At 48.4% G+C, this 17,101-nt stretch overlaps 1 protein-coding gene and 1 long non-coding RNA gene across 3 annotated transcripts in view; one reads left to right on the top strand and one right to left on the bottom strand.

The window, feature by feature from the left end:
- LOC110497158 (excitatory amino acid transporter 2) overlaps positions 1-11,237 on the bottom strand; it is a 79,371-nt gene extending 68,134 nt beyond the window's left edge. The window contains exon 1 of one of the 2 annotated variants that reach the window (XM_090208722.1): positions 11,088-11,237. In XM_090208722.1, the coding sequence (XP_090064848.1) occupies positions 11,088-11,115 (28 nt within the window). In that variant the 5' untranslated portion in view covers positions 11,116-11,237. The remainder of the gene's footprint in view (positions 1-11,087) is intronic. The other variant, XM_090208712.1, reaches the window with a different exon arrangement.
- The window catches only part of LOC149985241 (uncharacterized), a 1,026,866-nt gene that overhangs the window by 465,722 nt on the left and 544,043 nt on the right, over positions 1-17,101 (top strand). The window lies entirely within an intron of this gene.

Below are 17,101 nucleotides of genomic sequence, written 5' to 3'. Positions count from 1 at the left end.
AGGCATTAAGATGGATCCCGCTAAGGTCCAAGCTGTCATTGATTGGCCCGTCCCTAAGTCACGCGTCGAGTTGCAGCGCTTTCTCGGCTTCGCGAACTTCTATCGTCGTTTCATCCGTAATTTCGGTCAGGTGGCAGCCCCTCTCACAGCCCTTACTTCTGTCAAGACGTGCTTTAAGTGGTCCGTTTCCGCCCAGGGAGCTTTTGATCTCCTCAAGAATCGTTTTACATCCGCACCTATCCTTGTTACACCTGACGTCTCTAGACAGTTCATTGTCGAGGTTGACGCGTCAGAGGTGGGCGTGGGAGCCATTCTTTCTCAGCGCTCCTTCTCTGACGACAAGGTCCACCCTTGCGCGTATTTTTCTCATCGCCTGTCGCCGTCGGAACGTAACTATGATGTGGGAAACCGCGAACTGCTCGCCATCCGCTTAGCCCTAGGCGAATGGCGACAGTGGTTGGAGGGGGCGACCGTTCCTTTTGTCGTTTGGACTGACCATAGGAACCTTGAGTACATCCGTTCTGCCAAACGACTTAATGCGCGTCAGGCGCGCTGGGCGCTGTTTTTCGCTCGTTTCGAGTTCGTGATTTCTTATCGTCCGGGCTCTAAGAACACCAAGCCTGATGCTTTATCTCGTCTCTTCAGTTCTTCAGTAGCCTCCACTGACCCCGAGGGGATTCTCCCTGAGGGGCGTGTTGTCGGGTTGACTGTCTGGGGAATTGAGAGGCAGGTAAAGCAAGCACTCACTCAAACTCCGTCGCCGCGCGCTTGTCCCAGGAACCTTCTTTTCGTTCCCGTTCCTACTCGTCTGGCCGTTCTTCAGTGGGCTCACTCTGCCAAGTTAGCCGGCCACCCTGGCGTTCGGGGTACGCTTGCTTCCATTCGCCAGCGCTTTTGGTGGCCCACCCGGGAGCATGACACGCGTCGCTTCGTGGCTGCTTGTTCGGTCTGCGCGCAGACTAAGTCCGGTAACTCTCCTCCTGCCGGCCGTCTCAGGCCGCTTCCCATTCCCTCTCGACCGTGGTCTCACATCGCCTTAGATTTTGTCACCGGACTGCCTTCGTCAGCGGGGAAGACTGTTATTCTTACGGTTGTCGACAGGTTCTCTAAGGCGGCTCATTTTATTCCCCTTGCTAAGCTTCCTTCTGCTAAAGAGACGGCACAAATCATCATCGAGAATGTTTTCAGAATTCATGGCCTTCCGTCAGACGTCGTTTCGGACAGAGGTCCGCAATTCACGTCTCAATTTTGGAGGGAGTTTTGCCGTTTGATTGGGGCTTCCGTCAGTCTCTCTTCCGGCTTTCACCCCCAGTCTAACGGTCAAGCAGAACGGGCCAATCAGACTATTGGTCGCATCTTACGCAGTCTTTCTTTTCGCAACCCTGCGTCTTGGTCAGAACAGCTCCCCTGGGCAGAATACGCCCACAACTCGCTTCCTTCGTCTGCGACCGGGCTATCTCCTTTTCAGAGTAGCCTCGGGTACCAGCCTCCGCTGTTCTCATCTCAGTTCGCCGAGTCCAGCGTCCCTTCCGCTCAGGCTTTTGTCCAACGTTGCGAGCGCACCTGGAAGAGGGTCAGGTCTGCACTTTGCCGTTATAGGGCGCAGACTGTGAGGGCTGCTAATAAGCGTAGAACTAAGAGTCCTAGATATTGTCGCGGTCAGAGAGTTTGGCTCTCCACTCAGAACCTTCCCCTTAAGACCACTTCTCGCAAGTTGACCCCGCGGTTCATTGGTCCGTTCCGTATTTCTCAGGTCATTAATCCTGTCGCAGTTCGACTTTTTCTTCCGCGATACCTTCGTCGCGTCCACCCGGTCTTCCATGTCTCCTGTATCAAGCCCGTTCTTCGCGCCCCCGCTCGTCTTCCCCCCCCCCCCCCCATCCTTGTCGAGGGCGCACCCATCTACAGGGTCCGTAGGATTTTGGACATGCGTCCTCGGGGCCGTGGTCATCAGTACCTAGTAGATTGGGAGGGGTACGGTCCTGAGGAGAGGAGTTGGGTTCCCTCTCGGGACGTGCTGGACCGTGCGCTGATCGATGATTTCCTCCGTTGCCGCCAGGTTTCCTCCTCGAGTGCGCCAGGAGGCGCTCGGTGAGTGGTGGGGTACTGTCATGTACTGTCATGTTGTGTCTTGTTTCTGTCCTTTCCCTTCACCCTGTCTCCCTCTGCTGGTCGTTGTTAGGTTACCTTTTCTCCCCCTCTTTTCCCCAGCTGTGCCTTGTCTCCTCCTAACTACCTCGTCACCCCTTTTCCCACCTGTTCCCTTTTTCCCTCTGATTAGTCCTCTATATCTCTCTCTGTTTCTGCTCCTGTCTTTGTCGGATTCTTGTTTGTGTTGTTCATGCCTGAACCAGACTATCGTCATGTTTGCTGCAACCTTGTCCTGTCCTGTCGGAACCTGCCGGTCCATCTGAGCCTACGTTTTGTTTTGTTATTAAAGAAGCTCTGTTTACGTTAATTCGCTTTTGGGTCCTCATTCACTCACCGTAACACCCGGTGGGGTTTTCGGATCACCACATAACTATGGCTCGGCTGTCTATTTCACCAGGGCCCCGGCAAGCATCCTATTGGAAGTTCAATGTAAAGCTCTTACAAGATGCCACTTTTTGCTCAGATTTCGGAAAGGTGGGGGCAGCGAAGAGAGGAGTATGAGTCTCTGAGTCAATGGTGGGATGTGGGGAAAGTCCAAATTCTGCTTTTCTGTCAACAGTACACAGCTCTTTCATCCTCAGAGGCTAGGAGAGTATTGGGGGAACTAGAGTGTTGTATTAGTGAGATGGAGATAGAGAAGGTGGGGCAAGGCAATGTAGGCCTTCAGGGTAATTTAGCTGAATTACGTAGGGACCTGGGTAGTTTTTTCCAGGTTAAAGCAAAGGGAGTACTTGTAAGAGCTAGGTTCTCCATGCTCAAGGAGATGGATGCTCCTAGCTCCTTCTTCTTTGGTTTGGAAAGACAGGTCGGTGAAGCCAAGGGTACGCATTGTCTGCGGTTGTCTAATGGGCGGGTGACCTCTGTGGTGGGGGAGATGCGGGAGCGGTATAGGGCAGAAGTGTGTGATCCTACAGTGCCTTGCGAAAGTATTCGGCCCCTGTAAGGGCGTTCGTCTGTAGGAGGAAGAGAAGCGGACCAAAGCGCAGCGTGGTGGTTATTCATGTTTTAATAAATCACTATACATGAACAAACTAACAAAAACAAGAAATGTGAAAACGCAAAACAGTCCTATCCTGTGACAACAAACACAGTGACAGGAACAATCACCCACAAACACACAGTGAAACCCAGGCTACCTAAGTATGATTCTCAATCAGAGACAACTAATGACACCTGCCTCTGATTGAGAACCATACTAGGCCGAAAACATAGAAATGCCCCAAAACATAGAAAAACAAACATAGACTGCCCACCCAACTCACGCCCTGACCATACTAAATAAATACAAAACAACAGAAATAGAGGTCAGAACGTGACAGTACCCCCCCCCCAAAGGTGCGGACTCCGGCCGCAAAACCTTGACCTATAGGGGAGGGTCTGGGTGGGCGTCTGTCCGCGGTGGCGGCTCTGGCGCGGGACGCGGACCCCACTTCACCATTGTCTTAGTCCGCCTAATTGTCCGCCTCCCTGGCTTACTCACCATGGCCACCCCTCTCAATGACCCCACTGGACAGAGGGGCTGCTCGGGACAGAGGGGCAGCTCGGGACAGAGGTGAAGCAGCTGCTCGGGACAGAGGGACAACTGCTCGGGACAGAGGGACAGCTGCTCGGGACAGAGGGGCGATAGCAGCTCGGGACAGAGGGGCGATAGCTGCTCGGGACAGAGGGGCGATAGCTGCTCGGGACAGAGGGGCGGCAGCTGCTCGGGACAGAGGGGCAGCTGCTCGGGACAGAGGGGCAGCTGCTCGGGACAGAGGGACAGCTGCTCGGGACAGAGGGACAGCTGCTCGGGACAGAGGGGCGGCAGCAGCTTGGGACAGAGGGGCGACAGCTGCTCTGGACAGAGGGGCGGCAGCAGCTTGGGACAGAGGGGCGACAGCTGCTCTGGACAGAGGGGCAGCTGCTCGGGCGGCCCCTGGCTGACTGACGGCACTGGCGGCCCCTGGCTTACTGGCGGCCCCTGGCTGACTGGCGGCACTGGCGGCCCCTGGCTTACTGGCGGCCCCTGGCTTACTGGCGGCACTGGCGGCCCCTGGCTGACTGGCGGCACTGGCGGCCCCTGGCTGACTGGCGGCACTGGCGGCCCCTGGCTGACTGGCGGCACTGGCGGCCCCTGGCTGACTGGCGGCCCCTGGCTGACTGGCGGCACTGACGGCCCCTGGCTGACGGGCGGCACTGGCGGCCCCTGGCTGACGGGCGGCACTGGCGGCTCCTGGCAGACGGGCGGCACTGGCGGCTCCTGGCAGACGGGCAGCACTGGCGGCGCTGGGCAGACGGGCAGCACTGGCGGCGCTGGGCAGACGGGCAGCACTGGCGGCGCTGGGCAGACGGGCAGCACTGGCGGCGCTGGGCAGACGGGCGGCGCTGGCGGCGCTGGGCAGACGGGCGGCGCTGGCGGGGCTGGGCAGACGGGCGGCGCTGGGCAGACGGGCGGCGCTGGGCAGACGGGCGGCGCTGGGCAGACGGGCGGCGCTGGGCAGACGGGCGGCGCTGGGCAGACGGGCGGCACTGGCGGCGCTGGGCTGACGAGCGGCACTGGCGGCGCTGGAGAGGAGGAAGGCTCTGGAAGCGCCGGAGAGGCGGGAGACTCCGGCAGCGCTGGAGAGGAGAGAGCCCCTGCAAGGATGGGCCGGAGAGACAGCCTGGTACGGGGAGCTGCCACCGGAGGGCTGGTGCGTGGAGGTGGTGACGGATAGACCGGGCCGTGAAGGCGTACTGGAGATCTTGAGAGCAGGGCTGGCACCAACCGCCCTGGCTGGATCTTCACCCTAGCCCGGCAGATGTGGGGAGCTGGGATGTAGCGCACCGGGCTAAGCACGCGTACTGGGGACACCGTGCGCACAACTGCATAACACGGTGCCTGACCAGCACCACGCCCGCCACAGTTAGCACTGCTAGGAGCACTGTAGTGCTGAGATGGCACAGGACGTGCAAGGCTAGGGAGATGCACAGGAGGCCTGGTGCGTGAGGCTGGCACAGTCTTCACCAGACCCCTCGCTCGTACCTCAGGATGAGTATGGAGAGCTGACCCCGGTGCCATTAAATCCCTGACACGCTCCGTCGGGCGAATGTCGTGCCTCATGCACCAAACCAGCAAGTCCCTCATATCACTCTCCTCCAATTTCCCCATTAACTCCTTCACAGTCTCTGCTTCGCTCACCTCCAACACCAGCTCTGGTTCTGAGCTCCTCCTTGGCTCCTCATGATAAACGGGGGGAGTTGGCTCAGGTCTGACTCCTGACTCTGACACACTCCCCCTGTGCCCCCCCCCAAGAAATTTTTGGGGGTGACTCTCGGGCTTCCGTCCGCGCCGCCGTGCTTGCTTCTCAGAATGCCGCCTCTCTGCTTTTGCTGCCTCCAGCTCGGCCTTGGGGCGGCAATATTCTCCTGGCTTAGCCCAGGGTCCTCTCCCGTCGAGGATTTCCTCCCATGTCCAGAATTCCTTACTACGTATCTCCTGCAGCCGCTGTTGCTTCTCCTGCTGCTCCTGCCTGTTACCACGCCGCTTGGTCCTGTTGCGGTGGGTGATTCTGTAAGGGCGTTCGTCTGTAGGAGGAAGAGAAGCGGACCAAAGCGCAGCGTGGTGGTTATTCATGTTTTAATAAATCACTATACATGAACAAACTAACAAAAACAAGAAATGTGAAAACGCAAAACAGTCCTATCCTGTGACAACAAACACAGTGACAGGAACAATCACCCACAAACACACAGTGAAACCCAGGCTACCTAAGTATGATTCTCAATCAGAGACAACTAATGACACCTGCCTCTGATTGAGAACCATACTAGGCCGAAAACATAGAAATGCCCCAAAACATAGAAAAACAAACATAGACTGCCCACCCAACTCACGCCCTGACCATACTAAATAAATACAAAACAACAGAAATAGAGGTCAGAACGTGACAGCCCCCTTGAACTTTGCGACCTTTTGCCACATTTCAGGCTCCAAACATAAAGATATAAAACTTTATTTTTTTTGTGAAGAATCAACAACAAGTGGTGCACAATCATGAAGTGGAACGACATTTATTGGATATTTCAAACTTTTTTAACAAATCAAAAACTGAAAAATTGGGCGTGCAAAATTATTCAGCCCCTTTACTTTCAGTGCAGCAAACTCTCTCCAGAAGTTCAGTGAGGATCTCTGAATGATCCAATGTTGACCTAAATGACTAATGATGATAAATACAATCCACCTGTGTGTAATCAAGTCTCCGTATAAATGCACCTGCACTGTGATAGTCTCAGAGGTCCGTTAAAAGCGCAGAGAGCATCATGAAGAACAAGGAACACACCAGGCAGGTCCGAGATACTGTTGTGAAGAAGTTTAAAACCGGATTTGGATACAAAAATATTTCCCAAGCTTTAAACATCCCAAGGAGCACTGTGCAAGCGATAATATTGAAATGGAAGGAGTATCAGACCACTGCAAATCTGCCAAGACCTGGCCGTCCCTCTAAACTTTCAGCTCATACAAGGAGAAGACTGATCAGAGATGCAGCCAAGAGGCCCATGATCACTCTGGATGAACTGCAGAGATCTACAGCTGAGGTGGGAGACTCTGTCCATAGGACAACAATCAGTCGTATATTGCACAAATCTGGCCTTTATGGAAGAGCGGCAAGAAGAAAGCCATTTCTTAAAGATATCCATAAAAAGTGTCGTTTAAAGTTTGCCACAAGCCACCTGGGAGACACACCAAACATGTGGAAGAAGGTGCTCTGGTCAGATGAAACCAAAATTGAACTTTTTGGCAACAATGCAAAACATTATGTTTGGCATAAAAGCAACACAGCTGAACACACCATCCCCACTGTCAAACATGGTGGTGGCAGCATCAAGGTTTGGGCCTGCTTTTCTTCAGCAGGGACAGGGAAGATGGTTCAAATTGATGGGAAGATGGATGGAGCCAAATACAGGACCATTCTGGAAGAAAACCTGATGGAGTCTGCAAAAGACCTGAGACTGGGACGGAGATTTGTCTTCCAACAAGACAATGATCCAAAACATAAAGCAAAATCTACAATGGAATGGTTCAAAAATAAACATATCCAGGTGTTAGAATGGCCAAGTCAAAGTCCAGACCTGAATCCAATCGAGAATATGTGGAAAGAACTGAAAACTGCTGTTCACATTAATGCTCTCCATCCAACCTCACTGAGCTCGAGCTGTTTTGCAAGGAGGAATGGGAAAAAATGTCAGTCTCTCGATGTGCAAAACTGATAGAGACATACCCCAAGCGACTTACAGCTGTAATCGCAGCAAAAGGTGGCGCTACAAAGTATTAACTTAAGGGGGCTGAATAATTTTGCACGCCCAATTTTTCAGTTTTTGATTTGTTAAAAAAGTTTGAAATATCCAATAAATGTCGTTCCACTTCATGATTGTGTCCCACTTGTTGTTGATTCTTCACAAAAAAATACAGTTTTATATCTTTATGTTTGAAGCCTGAAATGTGGCAAAAGGTCGCAAAGTTCAAGGGGGCCGAATACTTTCGCAAGGCACTGTATGTGTGCTCAGGTCTTGTTCACAGGTCTCCCTAAGCTCTCTCTGGCACAGAGGGATGAAATTGACATTCCTCTGTTGTCCCATGAACCGGCAGGTGTCGTAACCCAGATGTCCCCCAGTCGTGCACCGGGGGTCGATGGACTCCCAATTGTGTTTTATAAAAAATTCTGGGGAATAATTGGACAGGATTTATTTTGCGTGTTGCGTGAATGCATCGGGGTAGGAGAGTTGCCGATGAGCTGCCGACTGGCGGCTCTGACTCTCATGCCCAAAAAAGGGGACTTGTGTGAACTTAAGAACTGGAGGCCACAGGCAGCAGAGAACTGAAACGAAAGGCGGCCAAATGAGGTGTTAGCTTTAGGGATGATCAGTGAGATACACCTGCTGGAGCGGGTGCTACGGGTGGGTGTTGCCATCGTGACCAGTGAACTGAGATAAGGCGGAGCTTTACCTAGCATGGACTTGTAGATGACCTGGAGCCAGTGGGTCTGGCGACGAATATGTAGCGACGGCCAGCCGACTAGAGCATACAGGTCGCAGTGGTGGGTGGTATAAGGTGCAATAGTAACAAAACGGATGGCACTGTGATGAACTGCATCCAGTTTGCTGAGTAGTGTATTGGAAGCTATTTTGTAGATGACGTCGCCGAAGTCGAGGATCGGTAGGATAGTCAGTTTTTCTAGGGTAAGTTTGCCGGCGTGAGTGAAGGAGGCTTTGTTGCGGAATAGAAAGCCGATTCTAGATTTGATTTTAGATTGGAGATGTTTGATATGAGTCTGGAAGGAGAGTTTACAGTCTAGCCAGACACCTAGGTCTAGTACTTATAGATGTCCACATATTCTAGGTCGGAACCATCCAGGGTGGTGATGCTAGTTGGGCGTGCGGGTGCAGGCAGCGAACGGTTGAAAAGCATGCATTTGGTTTTACTAGCGTTTAAGAGCAGTTGGAGGCCACGGAAGGAGTGTTGTATGGCATTGAAGCTCGTTTGGAGGTTAGATAGCACAGTGTCCAAGGACCGGTGTCGTCTGATGATGGTGTCGTCTGCCTAGAGGTGGATAAGGGAATCACCCGCAGTAAGAGCAACATCATTGATATATACAGAGAAAAGAGTCGGCCCGAGAATTGAACCCTGTGGCACCCCCATAGAGACTGCCAGAGGACCGGACAGCATGCCCTCCAATTTGACAGACTGAACTCTGTCTGCAAAGTAGTTGGTGAACCAGGCAAGGCAGTCATCAGAAAAACCGAAGCTACTGAGTCTGCCGATAAGAATATGGTGATTGACAGAGTCGAAAGCCTTGGCAAGGTCGATGAAGACGGATGCACAGTACTGTCTTTTATCGATGGCGGTTATGATATGATATCGTTTAGTACCTTGAGCGTGGCTGAGGTGCACCCGTGACCGGCTCGGAAACCAGATTGCACAGCGGAGAAGGTACGGTGGGATTCGAGATGGTCAGTGACCTGTTTGTTGACTTGGCTTTCGAAGACCTTAGATAGGCAGGGCAGGATGGATATAGGTCTGTAACAGTTTGGGTCCAGGGTGTCTCCCCCTTGGAAGAGGGGGATGACTGCGGCAGCTTTCCAATCCTTGGGGATCTCAGACGATATGAAAGGGTGGAGCTGTTGGCCGAGGTTGGAGTAGCCAGGAGGAAGGCATGGCCAGCCGTTGAGAAATGCTTGTTGAAGTTTTCGATAATCATGGATTTATCGGTGGTGACCGTGTTACCTAGCCTCAGTGCAGTGGGCAGCTGGGAGGAGGTGCTCTTGTTCTCCATGGACTTCAGTGTCCCAGAACGTTTTGGAGTTAGAGCTACAGGATGCAAATTTCTTTCTTTGCTTTCCTGACTGACTGCGTGTACTGGTTCCTGACTTCCCTGAACAGTTGCATATCGCAGGGACTATTCGATGCTATTGCAGTCCGCCACAGGATGTTTTGTGCTGGTCGAGGGCAGTCAGGTCTGGAGTGAACCAAGGGCTATATCTGTTCTTTGTTCTGCATTTTTTGAACGGAGCATGCTTATCTAAAATGGTGAGGAAGTTACTTTTAAAGAATGACTAGGCATCCTCAACTGACGGGATGAGGTCAATATCCTTCCAGGATACCCGGGCCAGGTCGATTAGAAAGGCCTGCTCACAGAAGTGTTTTAGGGAGCGTTTGACAGTGATGATGGGTGGTCGTTTGACTGCGGATCCAATGCGGATACAGGCAATGAGGCAGTGATCGCTGAGATCCTGGTTGAAGACAGCGGAGGTATATTTGGAGGGCCAGTTGGTCAGGATGACGTCTATGAGGGTGCCCTTGTTTACAGATTTAGGGTTGTACCTGGTGGGTTCCTTGGTGATTTGTGTGAGATTGAGGGCATCTAGCTTAGATTGTAGGACTTCCGGGGTGTTAAGCATATCCCAGTTTAGGTCACCTAACAGAACAAACTCTGAAGCGATCAATTCACAAATGGTGTCCAGGACACAGCTGGGAGCTGAGGGGGGTCGGTAGCAGGCGGCAACAGTGAGAGACTTATTTCTGGAGAGAGTAATTTTTAAAATTAGTAGTTCGAACTGTTGGGGTATGGACCTGGAAAGTATGACATTACTTTGCAGGCTATCTCTGCAGTAGACTTCAACTCCTCCGCCTTTGGCAGTTCTATCTTGACGGAAAATGTTATAGTTGGGTATGGAAATCTCTGAATTTTTGGTGGCCTTCCAGAGTGTGCTAAAGCAGTGAGTAAAACAAACTTAGGGAGGAGGCTTCTGATGTTGACATGCATGAAACCAAGGCTTTTTCGATCACAGAAGTCAACAAATGATGGTGCCTTGGGACATGCAGGGCCTGGGTTTACCTCCACATCACCCACGGAACAGAGGAGGAGTAGTATGAGGGTGCGGCTAAAGGCTATCAAAACTGGTCGCCTAGAGCGTTGGGGACAAGGAATAAAAAGAGCAGATTTCTGGGCATGGTAGAATATATTCAGGGCATAATGCGCAGACAGGGGTATGGTGGGGTGCGGGTACAGCGGAGGTAAGCCCAGGCACTGGGTGATGATAAGAGAGGTTGCATCTCTGGACATGCTGGTTGTAATGGGTGAGGTCACCGCATGTGTGGGAGGTGGGACAAAGGAGGTATCAGGGGTATGAAGAGTGGAACTAGGGGCTCCATTGTAAACTAAAACAATGATAACTAACCTGAACAACAGTATACAAGGCATATTGACATTTGAGAGAGACATACAGCGAGGCATACAGTAATCACAGGTGTTGAATGGGAGAGCTAGCTAAAACAGTAGGTGAGACAACAACAGCTAATCAGCTAGCACAACAACAGCAGGTAAAATGGCGTTGACTAGGCAGAGAGGGTCGGATTAACTACACACAGAGCCTGAGTGCGGCTGACAGATAAAACATAAACAAACGGAATGGAGTACCGTGATTAATGGACAGTCCAGCAGGCATCAGCTATGTAGCCAAGTGATCACAGTGTCCAGGGGGCAGCGGTGGATGGGACAGGGAAGCTTGACTGGCGAGTATTATCCGGGCAAAAAAAAAAAAAACTGGCTGGCTGTGCAGAAGGTCAAAGCCGCTAGCAGTGGCTAACAATGACTAAATAGCTTGTAGCTAGTTAGCTGGTTAGCTTCTGGAGGTTCTTGAATGTGTTCTAAAAATAATAGTGATTCTGTATCACACTGGGTGAGGCAGGTTACCGGAAAGTATAATCGAATTAAAAATCGAAAAGAGATTGAAAGTAAATATGGGTCCAGTGAGTGGTTGGGCTGGCTCGGGACGTGGCGATTCAGACAGTTAGCAGGCCTGTGCTAACAAGCTAACAGTTAGTAGGCCGGGGCTAAACAAGCTAGCAGTTAGCAGGCCGAATTAGCAAGTAAGCAGATAGCAAGGCCTAGAAAGTTAGCCTTTGGGGGACATCGCGTTGTGGTTAAGTCTGTTTATGCCTCTTCATGCGGTGACATCGATAGACCGGTCGTGGGTCCGGATATTGTAGCCCAGGAGTATGCTTCGGTGGTAGCACAGGAGCTCTGGCCGGGCTAGCTTCAAGCTAAGTGGATGGAAACGCTAGCCAGGAGTAGTCATCCGGGGTTGCGGTTAGCTAGTTAGCTCGTTGTGAAGATCCAGATGAAAATGTTCCGTTTGCGGTGGGAATCCGGGGATAAAAATAATAGGTCCGTTATGCTCTGGTTAGAGTCGCGTTGTTCGAACTGGCGAGAGCTTTCCGAGCTAAAGGTTAGCTGATGACCGCTAGCAATGGTTTGCTGACTGATAGCTGGTAGTTAGTTGGCTATCTTCAGTTGAGGGGTTCCGGATCCGAAGTGAATATAAATACTTTAGAAAAAAAAAGCAGATCCACGCTACATTGGGTGAGGCAGGTTGCAGGAGAGTATTTAGATGTTGAGGTTTAGCAAAATGTTTTAAAAGATATGCGAAAAAAAATATGTAAAAAAAAAAGATATATACAAGGGACACGACACGACAATATGTCTGACTGCTACGCCATCTTGGACAGTAGTGTGACAATTAGTGTCAGCTGCTTGCTGTTGTACTGTGTTTTTTTTTTTGTTCTGAGTGTATGTTTATAGAGTTTTAATGTCTCACAGTAATGAAAACGTAATTCACCATTATTTGGGTCTCTGAGCTTTTGGTTGGATAGTGTTCTAAGATTTTTCCTAATAATTTTACAATCTGCATCAAACCATCTGTGTTTTTTGTTTTTTTATTCATTTCAATTGTGCTTCTTTTGCCGTTTGCATGAATATATAGTTTATGTTTTTTACTGCTGTGAGTGAATGTGGTATCCAGAAAGTTATCTAAGAGTGTTTGGATATTTTGGTTACAGGTTGTTTTCTGGTATTCTTCTGTGCTGTTTTGGGCCCATCTGTATGAATGTCTGATGTTGTACAGCTTACTGGGCTGTGAATGTGTGGTTGTTTCCATGTCTGTTCTTTTGAGGAACAACGTAATTTGGCTGTGATCAGACAGAGGTGTTAGTGGCTAGACAGTGAATGAGCTGAGAGAGAAAGTGTCAATGTCTGTAATCATATAGTCTACTGTACTGTGGCAAAGAGGTGAGCAGTAGGTGAATCTCCCCAAAGAGTCCCCACATAACCTACCATTGACAAAGTACAGACCCACGCTTCTACAGAGCTGCAACAGATCCCTTCCGTTTTTGTTGACGGTGCTGTCACTGTTGTTTCTATGGGGAGATTAAGACAGTTAGAAACAGTATGGCCTGTAATAAAGCTGTCCCCTTGTGTGGTTGTTAGATCAGGTAGTGTTCCTGTGCGTGCATTTGTGTACCCAAAGATGAGCACATTTCCCTGGGCCTGAAATGGCACGTCTCTTCCTCAAGGGGGGGGGGGAGGTCTCCTCTGAGTAATATGGGGATTCTGAGGGGGGGATATATATTGCGCAAAGGAACACATATTTTTCTGTCAGTACAAGTTATTTTTTTCAGTTTTAACCAAATGTGATATTTTACCAAGTTTGAGGGGATCAATTAGATTTTGTAGTTCGGACTTGTAGTTTAAAAAAATTAGCTGGCGCACACCCAGAATAATAGTTTGTGTGGAGGTGCTGACTAGCGGCAAATAAACTATAAACTATCAAAATAAAGAAAGTTGCACTCTCCATGTATAATCTCCCAGCAATTTAATGGGTATTTACCAAGATTTCGGCATCACTGTGCCTTCCTTTCCTCAAGGTAATGTCATGAATACTTGAACATAGTGCAATTAGTGTAACCAATGACAGTGGTGAGGGGTGTCATAATGATTAAGTTAATTAAAATTAATGAGTGAAACTGTTAAAAAATAGTATATGGCATATTAAATACATTATGCTATTGTTATCTTATAGAAACATAATGGAATATTGTATACATTATTGTTTCATTCAATTTCACATAATAATTTCGCATTTCATTTTTGTTAACTGTAATATTGGTTCAACCTTAATATATAATGAACATCATCAACAGGCGGAACATATTGGGTATACGCTAATAAGCTGTAAAAAATGGTTTCAATTTATAAGACTTGTTCATAAAGGAAAATGTGTTCATAAGAGGGGCCTGAGATCAAGGTCAATATTCAGACCACTAGGCATCAATGTTTTTAGATAGGATATCCAGTAAGTCTCCCTTTGTAGTAGTAGGATCTCAATGTTACCTCCTCTTCTTGGTAGAGCAACATGCTCAATGCCTGTGTATTTGAGCGAGGAGATGGGATGGATAGCTTCAACAAAGTGAGCTGCTACTGGATAGTCAATGTTCTTACATCTGATTGAGCTGCGGTGTTCAGATAAGCGTTGTTTTAATTGTTTTTTTTTTCGTTTGTCCTACATAGGCTTTTCCACATGAGCAGGTGATGAGAGATTACTCCCTTGGTCTTGCATGAGATGATACCCCTAACAGGGATCTTTCGACCCGTATGTGGGTGTCTGAAGAAAGACATTTTTATGGTGCTATTGCACAATGCGCATGAGCCACATTTATAGCTCCCATTTGGGATAGGTGTCAAGAGTGTCTGAGTGGGCTCAGGGGGATGTCCGATCTCACCAAACTATCTCCAATATTGCGACCATGCTTCTAGACCACCAGTGGGGGTTCCTTGAAGAGGTGTGCAACTTTTTGTTGTTGTCTGATTGCAGAATATGCCAGTGCTTTGTCAGGATTGCTTTCATTTTCTCCGAACCCTTGGTGTACTTAGTGCAAAATACGGTTGCTTTGTTTTTCTTCTTTGGTTGAGTTTTTAGTAATTCCGCTCTTGGTTGCAGCATCAAGAGTTTTGTCCTTGTAGCCTCTCATTTTGAATTTATCTGTCATTTTCTGCACTGCTGTCAAAATCTGACTGGTGGCCACAGATTAGTTTAACCCTGCATAACTGGCTATATGGTAGACCCTTCTTGAGGGGAAGGAAATGCATACTATCCGCACATAGCAGGATATTGTGGTCTGTGGGCTTTGTGTATAAATCTGTGTGTAAATCATCATTCTCTTTGATAATCCATAAATCCAGGTAGATTATTTTTCTCTCATCAGTCTGCATGGTGAATTTGAGGTATTCAGAGCTCTCGTTTAGTAGAGTTTGGAATTCATTTAGTTCCTGCTGACTTAATGCCCAGAGCACAAAGACATCTATGTATCTCTTCCATAGAAGTATTTTAGAAAGTAAGGAGTGTGTGTCTGTTTTAAAAAGGAATGCTTCTTCAAATTGTCCCACATACAGGTTTAAATAGTTGGGGGAAAAAGGGGAGCCCATGGCTACACCCCGAATTTGAAGGAAAAAGTCTGACTCAAAGACAAAGTAGTTATGGGATAATAGCAGTTCAGTATGTTGTAAAATGCAATCATTGGATGGAGCAAGGGTAGAATCTCTCTGCTGAAGTAAGTGTAGTAGTGCCTGCAAGCCTCCAGTGTGTGGGATGTTAGTGTACAAACTCTCCACATCAAAAGTGTCCATCAGGGTGCCCTCTGATATCCTTCCTATGCCCTCTATCAATGAGATCATATTACTAGTGTCTTTGACATATGATTTGAGATTCTCAACCATCGGTTTAATGTGATAATCCACAAATGTAGAAATGTTGGACGTCACGGAGTCGATTGCTGCTACAATGGGTCTACCTGGAGGAGGAGACAATGGGTCTACCTGGAGGAGACACTTGTTCGTGTAATTTAGCGACTGTATAGAAAGTTGGTATCTTGGGAAATTTCACACATAGAAATTCAACTTATTTTTTAGTGATTTGTCCTGATTCCAAACAGCTTTCCACTGTGGATGAAATATTATGCTGGAATTCCAGGGTAGGGTCACAATTCAGTTTGCGATAGAAGACACCTTCAGATAGTTGTCGGCGACATTCATTCAGATGGTCACATTTGTTTTGTATACAAATTCATTCTCCTTTGTCACTTTTTTTTCTAATAATTGAAGGATCTGACTTTAAGTCCTTAAGAGCCATTCTCTCGTCTTTACTCAGGTTATCATAGGATTTGTGTTTCTGTCTGTCTTTCAGTAAGTCACTTACTTAATGGCGCCATCTCCTCCTCGACTCACGGTAGGACAAGTAAGTCTATTGATTAGTGTGGTAGACCTATGTATACATTTCACTGAGGAGGACATTTCAAGTGGAGCCATGTAAATTTCACTCTTATCAGAGAGCTCACACAATCTCAGATTACGGAAAAACTTGAATAGATCTGGACATCAAAGTCATTCATGTATACTGTGGGTACAAATGTTAACCCCTTACAGAGAACACTGGGGTGAGTGGATGTCAGGATCTTACTTGATAAGTTGAAGACATTTAGCTCCTGTTGGACTGTGGGCCCGTCCTGGGTCTCAATTGATAGTTGTCGTGGGGTGGTAGTGGATTTCTTCTTCCCCCGACGTATGTGTCGAACCCTCTTACGTGCTGGGAGTGTTGGCCTCGACGTTGTCCCCGCCCTCTGTTGTAGAAAAAACGCTCACCGGTAGTATAGGAGCCAGAGATAGCGCTGTCTGTGGATAGTCGGTCTGACAGAGGCACTCGGCGTCTGTCATCGGCTTGTCTCTTCCTGTTTTTTGGTTTCTTGTGCTTAGAATCTCTACAGAGATATATTAGTCCATTGTTCTTATCTTCCAAATCACATTTATACTTCTTGATTTTCCTCTCCTTCAGTTTAGTTGTAATCTTAGTCTGAAGGTCAGCGTTAGTCTTAATGAGATCATCCAGTTTAATAGGGTCATTAAGATCGTCTCGTAGAGCTTGCTGTGAATTTTCAACTGAGGTTGCGATATCGATAATATCCTTTTTAAGTTGTTCAATGATCAGTCATCAGGTCCAATGAACATTTATTTAGTATAGCACACTATCATTCACAAAACTCTTCCGTGCGTTGGCCAAGTGAAGGCTCTTTTTGCCAACGTAGGGTCAGGTCACATACACATGGTTAGCAGATGTTAATGGGAGTGGAGTGAAATGCTTGTGCTTCTAGTTCTGACCAAGCAGTAATATCTAACGAGTAATGTAACAATTTCACAACAACTACCTTTTATACACAAGTGTAAAGGAATGAATAAGAATATGTGGATATAAATATATGGCCAAACGGCATAGGCAAGATGCTGTAGATGGTATAGAGGACAGCATATACATGTGAAATGAGTAATGTAGGGTATGTAAACATTATTTAAAGTGGAACTGTTTAAAGTGACTAGTGATACATTTATTACATCCAATTTTTAATTATTAAAGTGGCTCGAGGATTGAGTCAGTGTGTTGGCAGCAGCCACTCAATGTTAGTGATGGCTGTTTAACAGTCTGATATTTGTTTTTCAGTCTCTCTGTCCCAGCTTTGATGCACCTGTACTGACCTCGCCTTCTGGATGATAGCGAGGTGAACAGGCAGTGGCTCGGGTGGTTGTTGTCTTTGATGATCTTTATGGCC

This window comes from Oncorhynchus mykiss, chromosome 2 (genome assembly GCF_057628025.1).
Source record: "Oncorhynchus mykiss isolate SJ-2025 chromosome 2, ASM5762802v1, whole genome shotgun sequence".
Classification (NCBI taxonomy): Eukaryota; Metazoa; Chordata; class Actinopteri; order Salmoniformes; family Salmonidae; genus Oncorhynchus; species Oncorhynchus mykiss.
This window is presented reverse-complemented; position numbering and strand designations above follow the sequence as displayed.